The following is a 13,747-nucleotide window of genomic DNA, read 5'->3' as shown; positions in this document are numbered from 1 at the left end:
CATGGTAATTTAAATTACTCCTTGCTTTCATTTTCAATGACAAAAAAAAATAGAGGGGGGAAGGCACTTGTTTCAATAAAAGAGCTTCTGAAATAGAAAAATTTATGCCTTTTATGCTGGAATAGAGCAGCAGACCTATGGAAAGAATAAGGTTCTGCATATCTGTTGTAATTGCACAGAAGAGGAGCTGCCAATAGCATACACTACTTACAGAGTCATTTAAGGAACTTTGATAACTGTCCACCTAAATGCAATGTATTTCCCTTAGGAAACAGAAAAGAGGTTTTATTACACTCTGTTTTTCCCCCTTTCAGTAGCTTTTGAAAATTATGTATGCATGGGTATTTTCAGTTTAATCATATTTTATAATTTTTAACTATTATTTAAAACTCAAATTCAGTGTAATCAGCCCATCTGTTAGCAATGGTTATAAAATTATGTTGAAGATTAAAAATCTGATGCAGTGTCAATATGTCCTAGCATAATTAAGCTTGTTTTATGATGAACGACTAGGATATGGCTTTTGTTTACTTGAGTAGCTTTAAAATGGTAAACCTTCGGTAGACTTAATGTACAAAATGTGAAGGTATGTATAGAACAAAAAAAAATTAAAAACTCAGTTCTTCTATTTGTAGATGTGGTGTCTTTGCAGGCCTTGGGAAATGCCAGCAGAGTAATGCCACATCAAACCCAACTTCACTGCATTTTTCAGTCCATCAAACACTATCTTGGATCTACTCTCCTCCCTGCAGAATGTCACCCAAACAGGCACTGAAAACGCAAGTTTGCTAAATTCATTATTTGTTTTAGAAAGGGCCAACATGACCTTGTATAGGCACCAGTGGGAAAATGAGCACAGCATTCACTTACATGAATTGAGGGTATTGCTAAAAATATTTACTCTCTTCTTTGGTACTTGAAGCATTGCAACACAGCCTAACCTACCCACACTAAGAGTTAACATTTTAAGCATTTTAATTCTGGCATTACTGTGAAACAGCTATATATAATCATCTCTATTGGAAAACCATTCTTTATGTGGACACTTTTTATACCTTTAAAATGTGTCCTTGGGGAGGGAAAAAAAAAAAAAAAAAAAAGCCTGTTTTGCAAAAATAAAACTGTATAAGCCCTTTATATAGTCTATGTGCTAAACTTCCTGCAAAGTCTTCCTCCCCTACAAACTGCCTGCAGATGAAGTGTTTTAACCTTGCCCTCTTAATTTATTCTACATTCTAATTTTCAATAAACAGATGCCGCCTCTTTTCGCGCTTGTTTCCACATTGTTCCACATTCTGCCTGTGTTGTTTCTGCATGTGTGAATATTCAATTATCTATTTCTCCATGATTCTGCAACTGATGCACTAAATGTCTGTACAGGTTTGGGGGAGGGTAACTGGGGAAGGCAAAACTTAGAGGAAAAAGAGTTACAAAAGTTTGAACTATTCCAAGAGTCAGGTACTTTCCCTGAAAGCTGCTAAGTTAAGAAGAAAATCATAAGCCACAACTATAAATGCAAGGATTACAAAATCACTAGTGCACAGAAGCAGAATTGCAGCACACCAGCTCTTAACGTGTATTTCTTTGGTCAGCACTCGTGTGTGAAATGCTCAATAGAGACCACAGGGGCAGAAAAGGCTGGTGGTGGTGCTGCTGCTTCTGGAAACTGTCTTTTTTTGGATAAAAAGCACAAAGCAGCTGATTGCTGTTGTGGTTATTTATAGCTAAGAAGAGCTGCTAACACATCTTAGGACTTAGAGGTGAAGTATGCTATATAAAGGATGAAATATTACTCTTTACAGGAATGGGCCAAAAAAGGAGATCACAGGACAGGCATAAAAGTGCGAAGGTTCTTCAGCACAGCTCTCAAGACCTTGTGGCCCAAAAGCCTAGTTGCAGATATAAGTAGCTTTAATCTGTAAATCTAAGGAATTTAGGGCACGGAACTGCACTGGTTTCCAAACTCCAGTTAGTAAGGGCTGCTGCGTTATTCACTTGTAAGGAAGCACAAGTGAGAGTTCTCACCGATTGCAACCCGCGCCATTACCATCCACGTTCCCAGCTGGGAACCCCAGTGACTTGTGTCGGCAGCTGCTCTCACACTGTGCTGATCTGACACTACTAATGGAACCATCAAGCATGGAAATAGTCTTATTACGGACAGCTTTAAGGCTCTGTGGAAAAACTGAGCTAAACTGCGTTTCAGAGGTAAATACCAAAACTGGTAGGCTGGATAGGGACAAAGGTTGGGTTCAGAGGTTTATGTTTGCCAAAAATGGTATAAAAATTTAGAACAGCAGAGGCAGATCTGGATCTGGCACACAGGAGCCTGCAACTGGTGCAGTTTCAGAAGCCAGGGACACTAAATGGAAAATGGCAGAGCAAGGACTTCCAAACAATTCTTCAGAAGCTTCAGCTCACGGTCGCCTTTGCCCATGATTCCTGCAGAGCTGCAGCCGGCCCCCGAAGGCATGCTTGCTCTCCCACCACTGGTTCCTCCCTAGCAGAGACCCCCTCAGACAGAGCAAAGCCACTGCTAGCACCAGAGTGCTGTCTGCTCTGGCATCAACACCCTTTTCTTTTCTTACCTGGCAATAAATAACTGTTTTTTGCTCACCTGGCAAGAGCTACATTGTATTTTCTGACTTCAGGTGCAGCAAAGCACCCCCACCTGTCCTGTAGGTCCTGCAACAAAAGCAAAAAACCCAGATAGGAAAGTGTGGCACAAAAACTTAGGGGATGAGAGGTTGCCCTGAAAGACTTCTCTGTAATCAGTGGAGCCTGATGATTAAGAGCCAGAGCAGAATTCTGACACTAATATGAGCATATGTGTTGTCCTGAGGCTCTGTGGCTGTGGTACCCCTAACTAATTTAATGCAATTGCACAGCTGTTTAAAACTGCTATTCACCAGAACAGACAATTGGTGATAACAGCCGGAACAGTAAAAGCATCTAAAGGGCAGAACAAACATGATAAATAACTTTCTTGCCATACACTCCTCCCTCTCAGTCCTTGAACCACAAGGCACATGCTGCTTTGCATAAGGAAGCTGCCTGCTCCACTCCTTAAACCCGGGCCTCCGTCGCAACTTGCTGCCGCCGCCCAGCAGGCCACCAGATCCATCGCAACCCCTCCCTGTGCTCTCCAGAAGGAGCAGTTTAGAAATTATTTCATAGCTACTGCTGTGGTAAGCTATGAGGCCTAGGAAGAAAAGCCTCAAGACTAAGTTGAGACATACAAAATACGCTTTGCGCTATTGTCTGGAAGCGCACTGGGCTTTACATAGGCTGAGAAATTGTTGTCCCACCACCTGCAAAATAGGAAGTAGATGTCAGTTCTGCACCCAGAGCAAAAGCTGGTCATTCAGCTGCTGTGGTACCTCCAGGGTGGGGCTCAAAGCCCCAAGGATATCTACACACATGTTTTGATTATTTTAGCTACCTCCTCTTGAAAATGAGACATGTAGTATGTTTGTGTCCCTGCAAGTCATGCATAAATAGAACTTCGAATACTTGCCAGGCTTGGGCCCTGCAGCCCATGCAGGGCACCAGTCAGATTTCTAAAGTGTAAATGGCCTGTTAGGAGAGCTGGCCCTTGCATGCCGATTTCCAGGAGACAAAAGGATTTAAAACAAAAAAAATCCTGAGGTACAGCTCCCATGCAGCTAAAGGAAAGTGCTGCTGGGATGTAGGCTTGCTTTGTGTGCAGAGGGGGACACTGTTAGCACTCAAGTTGGTGTGCTTGGCAAAGGCACTGCAGCTGCAGCTTTGCTCTATGCAACAAGAATGCGAAAGCTCAGCAAAAAGCCCCACAAAACTTTCTAACCTGAGAATTACTGAAGACGAAAGGTGATGTGCCGTGAGTACGCTGCCCCAGCTGGAGACAGAAATGGTGACAAAGTTCACATCCCTGTATCATTAACCAGACCCTTAAAATTTAAAAGCAGCATTTGATTTGGAAACATTGCTCACTGGACAAAGTCAAACCTGTTCCTGTCCAGCAAGCGCAGGCTAGTGCTGCAGCATATTCTGCGCGCGGCATTTGCATGAGCAGCAGTAGGAATTTCATAGGTCTGCTCAGATAGCACAGTGGCAGGGAACAGATCAGTAGGTAAAGCAGAGAAGTGCGTAATACCCGTAAATCATAAATAGAGAAAGATTTAATTACATGCTTGGTTAATATTTACAAACATTGAAGTTGTTGTTAGATATGTAAATAAACCATGGAAATAAGAGACAGGGGCTGCAGTAGCCAAGCAAAGCCAAAAATATAACAGGTTAGAGTATTTATTGTGAACTGGCATATGCCTGGAGTACGGAATGGAGACACACTATATAAACTGAAAGAATAAATAAATAAATATTGACATTGTTCTACACCTGTTTAGCCTCTGGAGACCAGTGATTTGTGGGACCATATGTTGGACAAAATGAGACTTCATTGATAATTGTAAATGTGGTGACCCCTTGCAAACTGGATATTAAAAATATTAAGTAAATGGCACATTTTAATTATACAGTAAAGAGGCTGTTCTCCACCATTAAAAGACTGCAGCTGTCAGGAGGAATTGATCATATGACAGAAGGTAACATTTATTTGATAGTAGACCTTGGTAAATGACATCCCAAATGATCTTTAGATTCTCAAACACATTCAGTTCAGACTTGGGTTTACCCATGAGGCTTCAGTGTCTTTGTCTTTCAGCTGAGACAATTTTTATCTGTTCCTCATATACTATAGGGCTTGTTTGTTTTTTATTTTTGTTTTAATCTGCTTTGCAGTATTTAAATTTCAAATGAAGTATTATTAAATGAGAATCTGTAAACGATGGAGTGTGGAATTGGAAGTCAACACATTTGTTATTCTTTTTGCCAAAGGTATTGAGTAAGTTGCATAATTACCACAGTATTATATCATCTTTGTCAACATAAACAGAGCTTCCTATTGGCTTTGAAAGTGCCACTGGTGAACAACTGAACGTGCAGACTCCAAAGAAGAGCAGCCCAGGAGGAGCTGAGAGCATCCACAATGCCTTACGAAGTTGCATAAGGAAGTGAAGTAGAAACAGGTACCAGGTAGTCACCAGCAGAAATGCCAAACGTTCTCATGTATATGCGTCTGCATCTGAGGCAGAGGAGAGGAACTGCAGACAGTTTTTGTAGCTTCCTTCCTGCCTATTGTGATCCGACTTTAAGACAAATGTGTGAAGGTAAAGCAGCAGCCCATGTGAATTGATTCTTCTCACTGATCCAGAGAAACCCTTCTACAGACAGGGTTTGATTTTTCCCCCCCTCTACTTCTGATTTTATGAAGTGCACGTTCCTTGTCTCACATTGTGCCGATCCTGTGGTGAGGCACTTGCAGAGTCTGAAGGTTGGGGCACGTGAAATAAGGAGCTGGAAGAAAGCATGCTGCTATTCCATTGGAAGCGAAGGGGAGCGTAGGCCCGTAGAATACCTCTTCCTTCCCTTCCTTGCTAACATCCAGCACCTGTGAGTCAAAGCGTACAAAATATTTCAGGGGTCAGAGAAGAAAGTTCAAACACGTTTGCTGGCACATACCACATATGTGCTATTAATCCCAACAGAAAGTTAGTTTCAGATCATTTACTGCGTTTGTGGATCTGGTGAGCTATTGCTGTCCTCATTGCCCAAGTCTTCTGCCAGCTCAGGCACTCAGCAGCAGACGGGGACATTGGATCCTGCTTCCGGGCAGCAGAACGCGCAACCATGCAAGTAGGGTGCTCTGCACACAAGTGCTACTGGTACCACAGAGCACAAATCATTTGTCAGCTTGGTGGGATGTAGGGAGCAAGGGAGCTCTATGGAAGCTGGAAAGGCTAAATAAAGGAATGACTTAAAGAAAAGTAAGATATATGGAAAAAGTGGATTTTTTTCTTACAAAGGAGAGAGCAACCTCAAATTTGCTGAAATTGAAGATAAAAGGGCTAGTTTTGCTGGTTAAAGACAGGCACACTGCCAACAACTGAGAAGGGGCAGAACACACAGCTCTGCCAAAACACTCATTATACTACTTTCCCCTTTAATGTGGGGACTGTCTCGGGCAGGCTGCCAGCTCACGACCAGTTTGGGGATGTGAACAAATGTCCACTTAAGAAAGCAAGATCCCAGGATCATTTTCACTTGGCACTAAGCAGTATTTAAACCCAGGTGCAATACTGCAAAGTACCTGCTGATTGTAAATGAGCATGTCGGTGGAGTGCAGCCACCGCCTTGATACTGTGCTATTACTCCATCTGAAGCACTGTATGTCAGTTAGAGTTACCCAAGCCAGTCTGAAGGACTTTTTCCAAAAACAATTGTTACGTACGGTATCCAACACCTTACTAAAACACAAGTATACTATGACTAGAATGTGGTGTTAACTGCTTATCTTGCATTATCTGTTCTTTACAAACTCATACTAATAAGCATTCATTCTAAGACCAGCAGCTCAACATCTAATACATTCCCTTCTTATGCTAAGTCTAACTTCTAGTCTTATGGGACAGTTTGGAGGTGAAATCCTAAAATCCACAAACTTGGAAGCTAATGAAAATGTTGTTTATCAGCAAAAGTGCAGAAACTGAGATGTAAACAAGAGTTTCCATCTGTAACTGCCCAGCTGGTCACAAAGTGATGACTGATGCAGATTTGCTTCGCTCAGAAACATGCAGAAAGATAAGAATTCCTAATTTCTATACAGGAATACCTGAAAGCCATGGATCTGCAGGCAAGCTGCTCTTATACAAGACGAGAGAGCAGAAGAGTTTGTTGGACAACCTTTTGCCTACAGCAGGGATCAAAAAACTTCCATTCAAGCTTTGAAGCAGCAAGCACTAGGGCAGGTTGCAGGCTGACTGAACTCTGTCAAAGAACAACTCGTTAACTCTGGCTGCTCTTCAGAAAGACAACTTGGAGAGGAAAGAAAAAAAAAAAGTCACAAGACGGGCTGAAAAACTGTTAGCCCGTGCTCCGTCATCCATTTCTGCAACCCTTTTACTTTTGAACTTGACTGTGTAACCTGAGAATACATAGCCATCATTCTGCCCAAACCTTGCCAAAGGACAGACTCCTCAACCCTGTTTTACTAGAATATCTTAGAAGAATTGCATCTACTGGCTCATCTGGAAATACTTTTAATGTCCACAGGATTTCCTCTCTGTGTTTATGCAGGTTCAGTGGCTGCATAAGAAACATCCTTAATCTCTCCACTTCACATGCATTTTCCTTTTTGAATAACCTCTGTGCAAAATGTATCCTTGCAAAATTATTGGAAAAGACTTTAAAAGAAACCTAAATCACTCACCTGGATACATGCCAAAGGCTCATTTGTCCAAATCGAATAGCCGCCAACTAAATATATTCTACTATTGTGGACAGCGACTCCAGACTCATTTTGACCTAAAGCAAAAAAGGAAATAGAAACCACTTTCAGTGTTTAATTAACCCTTTTAGCACGGAATGTTGGAGTTCTGTAATAGGATGCAAATGCACCTGGCAGTAACTTGACTGTTTCAGAATTCACAACATGTAAGAGTGAAGGTGAAACACGAGGGCTGTTCTTTGCTCTCCACAGGAGCCCCGTACGGTGCTGTCCAGAGATATATCCCAGATGAGCAATAAACTGTGGCTGTGCAGGGGACCATCTGTTGTCTCCTCGATGGCACAGGTTTTTGTACGTGTGTATTTCATAGGTGATAGGCAAGCTCCCCACCTGCCTCTCAGCTACTGTCGCACATGAACATCCAGACAGACACGCAGGCCGAGAGAGCTGAACGCCCCTCACGTTCTGCCCACACCTGTTTGCCCCCCCCTGTCCCTCCAGGTACAAGTATGGTGAAAACTGCAGAAGCTGCTGTGCAAACTCATTCCCATTGCAATGGTTTCCTGAACAAGTTTGGAAGTTTTGAAGGATAAATACAGCCTTTAAAAAAATCTGCACTACACAGTGCAACAGGCACATTTACCATTGGTTGCAGAGATGCAAAGAAAAGGTTAGATGCCTTCTTAAGGTGCAGGTTGTGGAAACAACCCCCCAGGTTGTATCTGAGGAGAGGCTGCTATCTCACAGCATTGAATGAGGGTGCCTGCAGTGCCTGAGCTTTTGCAGTTGCAAATCAGATGATGTCCTTCTAAAGGCTGTCAATGCCTCCAGATAATAAAATAATTAACCGAAGAGCAAAAGAGATATGAAAAACTTGTTCTGTTTGACAATGTGCAACTACTTTTTAATCTATGTCTCTCTCCCCAATGTCTGTGAAGTACTCCTATGACCTGACTCAGAAACCAAGCAACCCCTTCTCCAGATCCCAGAGATTAAGAAGCCCAATGCAATATCTCCGAGAGACAAAGTTGCCACTAGAGCAGCTTTAAACCTACCAGGAGGAAAATGACATAAGGTGGCTATCTTACTTGTCAGACATTCATTTCTATGACATGGTGTTTCTAGCTATCCTGAGCTTCTAGTTAAGCTCCTACATCCTTTGCATCCTTTTCAGTGATAGATCTCAGAAATCAGTGCAATGCCAAATGGAAAAGGATGAAAAGTGAGGTAGGCCCAGTTCTAGGACTCCTATAGCAGTCTGTGCTGAAACTCTTTGGCAGCCAGTACTGTTACTAATTGAGCTCCAAGTCTGCTGCACAAGAGAATGGTCACAACATTAACACTGTCCTATCCTGGAAATCCATCCTTTTCTGCAAAGCTAAAGTCAGCACTACTCTGAGAATGTGTCACGGTCTGTCTCTCCCAGGGATTTGAAGGGGTAGGACATCTGGGAATTGTAGCAGGTGGTGGTGAAATTTGGTGGACTGTGAGGCAGGGACAGAGAGTTGCGAGTTGCTACTGTGGCAGTTCTTCCTAATAATGGTCAAGAAGAATGTTACAGAACCTGTAGCTGAGCTGCTCAACTCATCCCTGACTTGACAGAATCCTAACAAAGACACCTCCTTTCAGGTAATTTATTAAGAAGATACTGTTTAGAAAGAAGCAACAGTTAATGGATTTCAATGAAAGCTTTGCCCTATAATGCCAGCTGAAAGCACTACAAAACAACGTTATCGTGGTAGAGACACATCTGCCTGTTGTACACTCAAACAGGGAGCTGAATCTATCACTGCGGGCAAGCTTTTGGAGAATCAAAAATAAGTACTGGTAATACTATGATAAATTATTTTTGATTACTTAATTAATGTGCTCCCTCTTAAAAATTTAGTCTACAACGTCCTAAAATGAATGTTTTGTAGAACGCTGATTGCCAGAGCAGTAACCAAAAGTGTCTTGTTGGCCAACGATGGTCCCTAAAAGGGAAGCTACTGCAGCAAAGTCGTGGAGTTCCACATACTAAAGACATCTAAAGGGAAAAGAATTGGTGTACAATACTTGCCTGTCAACATGTTGAAGCTGCAACGTGTCCATTGGTCAGCGTCTATGCTGTAGGAGTCTATGTGCCGAACCAGGATTCGATCATTGTTGTAGTCAAGATCATTCCCACCTAACACGTAAAGTTTCCTTTGGACAGCAGCCATGGAGTGATACACTCTCCTCTGCAACATCGGGCTACGGCTTAACCACTTATTCTGGAAAGAGAGAACTTGTCTCAGCACTGCTCAAAGACATACCTATATTAGTAGTACAATAATAGTAGCATGTTACTGGTGCCATCCAGAAGGACCTTGACAGGCTTGAAAGGTGGCCCCATGCAAACCTCATGAAGTTCAACAGGGCGAAGTGCAAGGTCCTGCACATGGGTCGGGGCAATCCCAAGCACAAATACAGGCTGGGCAATGAGTGGATTGAGAGCAGCTCTGCCGAGAAGGACTTGGGAGTAGTAGTGGATGGAAAACTGACTATGAGCCAGCAATGTGCACTCGCAGTCCAGAAAGCCAACTGTATCCTGGGCTGCATCAAGAGAAGTGAGGCCAGCAGATTGAGGGAGATGATTCTCTCCCTCTACTCCACTCTCTTGAGAACCCCCCACCTGGAGTTCTGTGTCCAGCTCTGGGGCCCCCCAACATAAGGAGGACATGGACATGTTGGAGCAGGTCCAGAGAAGGCCACAGAGATGATCAGGGGGCTGGAGCACCTCCCTTGTGAGGACAGGCTGAGAGAGTTGGGGTTGTTCAGCCTGGAGAAGGCTCCGGGGAGACCATATTGTGGCCTTCCAGTACTTAAAGGGCATCTACAGGAAAGATGGGGAGGGACTCATTCTCAGGGAGTGTGGTGATAGGATGAGGGGTAATGGTTTTAAACTGAAAGAGGGTAGATTCAGACTAGATATAAGGAAGAAATCTTTCATCATGAGGGTGGTGAGGCACTGGAACAGGTTGCCCAGAGAAGCTGTGGCTGCCCCCTCCCTGGAAGTGTTCAAGGCCAGGTTGGATGAGGCTTTGAGAAACCTGGTCTGGTGGAAGGTGTCCTTGGGGGCTTGGAACTAGGTGATCTTTAAGGTCCCTTCCAACCCAAACCATTCTATGATTCTCCTTACCCTTGGCCAGAAACCATGAGTGTATATACTTGTGTTGTTCGTATGTTAAACACACGTGTTGGGTATAACCCTGACTAGACGTACTGGACTTTGAACACGTGGTTTACAGTTCTCACATTTAAATTCATTAATTTAATAGTATTTCTTGCTCCGTATTTTTCTGTTTAGCTCATCAGGTTTCAAAGCTTTTTTTCTTCTTTATAATTCAGTAGCAAATCCTCCTTAAGCAAGGCTATTAGATATCTCCTTTGTATACAGTGTTAAAGTTATCTGTATCAGCTAGCTCTCTTATGAGAGAAGAGAGATTCTTCTACCTTTCGTTATTCAGAAGCTTATTTGATCTTATCCTTGGGGAGTGAATAAACAGGGGAAAATAATTTCCTAAAGAATCTTTTCAAATGATTCATGTATTTGGTTTAATGCTAACCCTTTATTTGTGGGCACTTACAAAGTAACAGCCTTTTGCATATTTTTCTTCCTGGTTAACAATATTCAAGAATTCTACCTGTTCAGGGGAGGGACAAGAGGACATGGAAGAAGAGGGACTAAAGGACAGTATTTTAAGCCTAAGAAAACAACTGCTCCTGCTACGCTTACCAAATCAAACAACCTGGCAATGGATGAGATTAATTTATTTAAGTGGAGGAAGTTAAAATCTGCCAGGAAATTCTTCGCGTTACATGTGCTACCGCTTGTGGTAACTCAAGAGCCTCTAATACTACTGCCTTTTAACCTCTGCAATATATAGCTATACATTTCAATGTGTAATAGTTGAATATTAGGCATTAATGTTTGCATTAGTAGTCCAGTCTCTTAACACCAGACTATAGACACCATCTGCTTTGCAAAGCCTGCCTGCATCCCCTGATTATATCTTTAGCTTCCTCCACTGCAGTGCCTGCCAGGTGAGCCGCAAAGCACTGCAAAGGCAAAGAAACAGAGGGGCCTGGTGGGGTCATTTCTAATAAGCCGGCGTGTGAATACTAATCAGTGGTGGGGAAGCAGAGGTCACCCCAGCCAGCTTGTTGGCAGGTAGCTGTGTGCTCTGTGGCAGATGGCAGGCATTATCGACTCGCCACAAAGGCCTCGCGCAGAAGCAAGCGCTGGTGCTGAATGATAGAGTTATTGAGATTCTGTGCGAGATGCAAGCAGATGTGATGGTTTCCAGTACCCACCGTAAACAATATGCCAGCAGAATTTTTAAAAAGAGCTTGTGTGTACAAACACGAAGCGGACCTCATTTGAAGAATGCGAGCGCACAATTCCTCTGTAACTGTTTACGCGCCAGGCCAGGTTTCTTGCCATCGGCATGGCACGCTGAAGTAGCCCTGCCGCTGGTGTTTTGGGGTGCAACTTTCATGTCAGCAAGTAAAGAATCAAAGCAAAAGATACACAGTAGAGGCACAGTATCTACATACGTGCCCACCTTATAAACAAAATAAGGTTGCTGCTTGTAATTACTACTTGGATTTAGGACAGAATCAGCATTTGCACAATCAGTGCATAAAACCGCACCTCAAAAAGAAAGAGGCAGGTGTGTCATTGCCAGTGTTCTGCTTCAGGACCCGTATGTGCTACACTTTAAAAAGTCAGTGGGAACCACATCCAAGTATCTCCTGGCACAATTCGGTTCCAAATACAGCAATCAAAGACCCTATCCTACAATCAGAAAAGTCAATACTGTTCCACGTGGGTGTAAATCAGGCTATGCATCTCTGATTGCAAGCTTAGGACTTCTAATTCTTAATACAAGCAAGAGGGCATAACCATGCCCTAACCCTCTGAAATGGTTACTGAGCCAAGCTAACCTAATCAAAACACATACATAATGTATGAAATAATCCCTAAAAGATATTTTAGGTGCTTGGGTAATGAAATGATAGGCACCCTTGCAGTCAGCAGAATAAGTCACGGCCAGGTAGCATAGTTCTGAAAGTACACAGAAAACAAAAAGCCCATATGTGCAATTCAAAGCAGAAATGCCAATGACAAGGAGCAGTTTTGTGACACTGATTTTGAGTATATGTTGCCCAGGGCTGCTGGATTACAAAAAAATGAACAAGCAAAATAAATACTGATAAATACAGGGGATTTAAAACACATTTCTGTATTTAATCTAAGATGTTTCTAATGCCTACAGGCTTAAAAAAACATAATAAAAAGGCAGGGTCTCCATTACTCTGTTAAACTCACACATCAGTACACAGTGAATTTAAAACACCACTAATTCAAATGGTCAGCATTTTTAGCCTTACAAAATCATTGTATGTATTTGCTAAGAGACCTGTTTGAAGCAAAACATATGAGAAAAAAACCATATACAATACAGATACCCACCTGCTTAGGATCGTAGACCATGAGCCTGTTTTGATACTGTGCAGTATTTGTTACTCCTCCTGTGAAAGGGTTTATACAGGTTATATTTTTTTCATATAAGCAAAACCAGGACTGAGATCAGGTACAGCAAAATAACCAATTCTAGGGTTCATTTGCTGACATAATTACATGGCATACCACCACTTATGCTTCCATTCCACTGCGCTTTTTAATCTGGTTACAAGGTAATAAGTAGCACATTTGTCAAACATCCAGAAACACAAAATAGTAATAACAAACACCCCACACACACTTCCTTTGTGAAGCTAATTCTATGGGCTAAAAATGAGATAAAAATTGATCTGTTTACAAATGACTGTGCATTCAGCCATCATTAAGTTGTGAAGATAAAACTCATCCCTGTTCCAAGGAGCGTGCAGTGTGTGACATGTTTTAAAGGAGGAGGAGGTGGGCTTGCATCAGAGAGAAGGAAAAGGTGGGAGAGGAGCTCTGCCTAACCAGGAGCATGAGGTGGGACACCACTGTCAGCTGGAAATCATAGTACAAACCTGTGCAACTGTGATCACCTATATATTTGAAGGAAATCCTGTACTTAGTCTGCATTATAGAGAGAACATCATCTGGCTTAGTTGTAGACTTATGTTGGGAGGTTGCTCCATAGTGACCAGGAACAACACTACCATTTACTTTTCAATAAGGTTTAGAAAACAAGGTAAAAAGCACCTCGGAAAAGCCTGGAATAGAGTAGATACTGTAAACCAGCTATTTGCCTCAACACAGTATATGTTTAATGCCTGATCATCCTGTTTTCTATCGGTTTTAACTGGCAAATGTGACTGAGCAAACTGGTGGAAAAAGTTGTCCATCTCAAGTCTGTAAACCTACCTGTGTAAACAGGTTCTCCAGTGTGCTCAAGCCTCCTG

General features: G+C 42.5%; 1 protein-coding gene across 4 annotated transcripts in view; it reads right to left on the bottom strand.

Moving 5' to 3' along the window:
• Positions 1 to 4,568: 4,568 nt before the first annotated feature.
• Positions 4,569 to 13,747, bottom strand: part of KLHL32 (kelch like family member 32) — a 130,375-nt gene continuing 121,196 nt past the window's right edge. For all 4 annotated transcript variants that reach the window (XM_074862121.1, XM_074862120.1, XM_074862123.1 and 1 more), the window contains 4 exons: positions 12,825 to 12,883; positions 9,387 to 9,579; positions 7,310 to 7,404; positions 4,569 to 5,491 (listed from right to left, as the gene is read on the bottom strand). In XM_074862121.1, the coding sequence (XP_074718222.1) occupies positions 5,330 to 5,491; positions 7,310 to 7,404; positions 9,387 to 9,579; positions 12,825 to 12,883 (509 nt within the window). In that variant the 3' untranslated portion in view covers positions 4,569 to 5,329. The remainder of the gene's footprint in view (positions 5,492 to 7,309; positions 7,405 to 9,386; positions 9,580 to 12,824; positions 12,884 to 13,747) is intronic.

Source organism: Strix uralensis, chromosome 3, assembly GCF_047716275.1.
Source record: "Strix uralensis isolate ZFMK-TIS-50842 chromosome 3, bStrUra1, whole genome shotgun sequence".
Lineage (NCBI taxonomy): Eukaryota > Metazoa > Chordata > Aves > Strigiformes > Strigidae > Strix > Strix uralensis.
The sequence above is the reverse complement of the archived record's forward strand: the minus strand, read 5'-3'. Positions and strand labels throughout refer to the sequence as shown.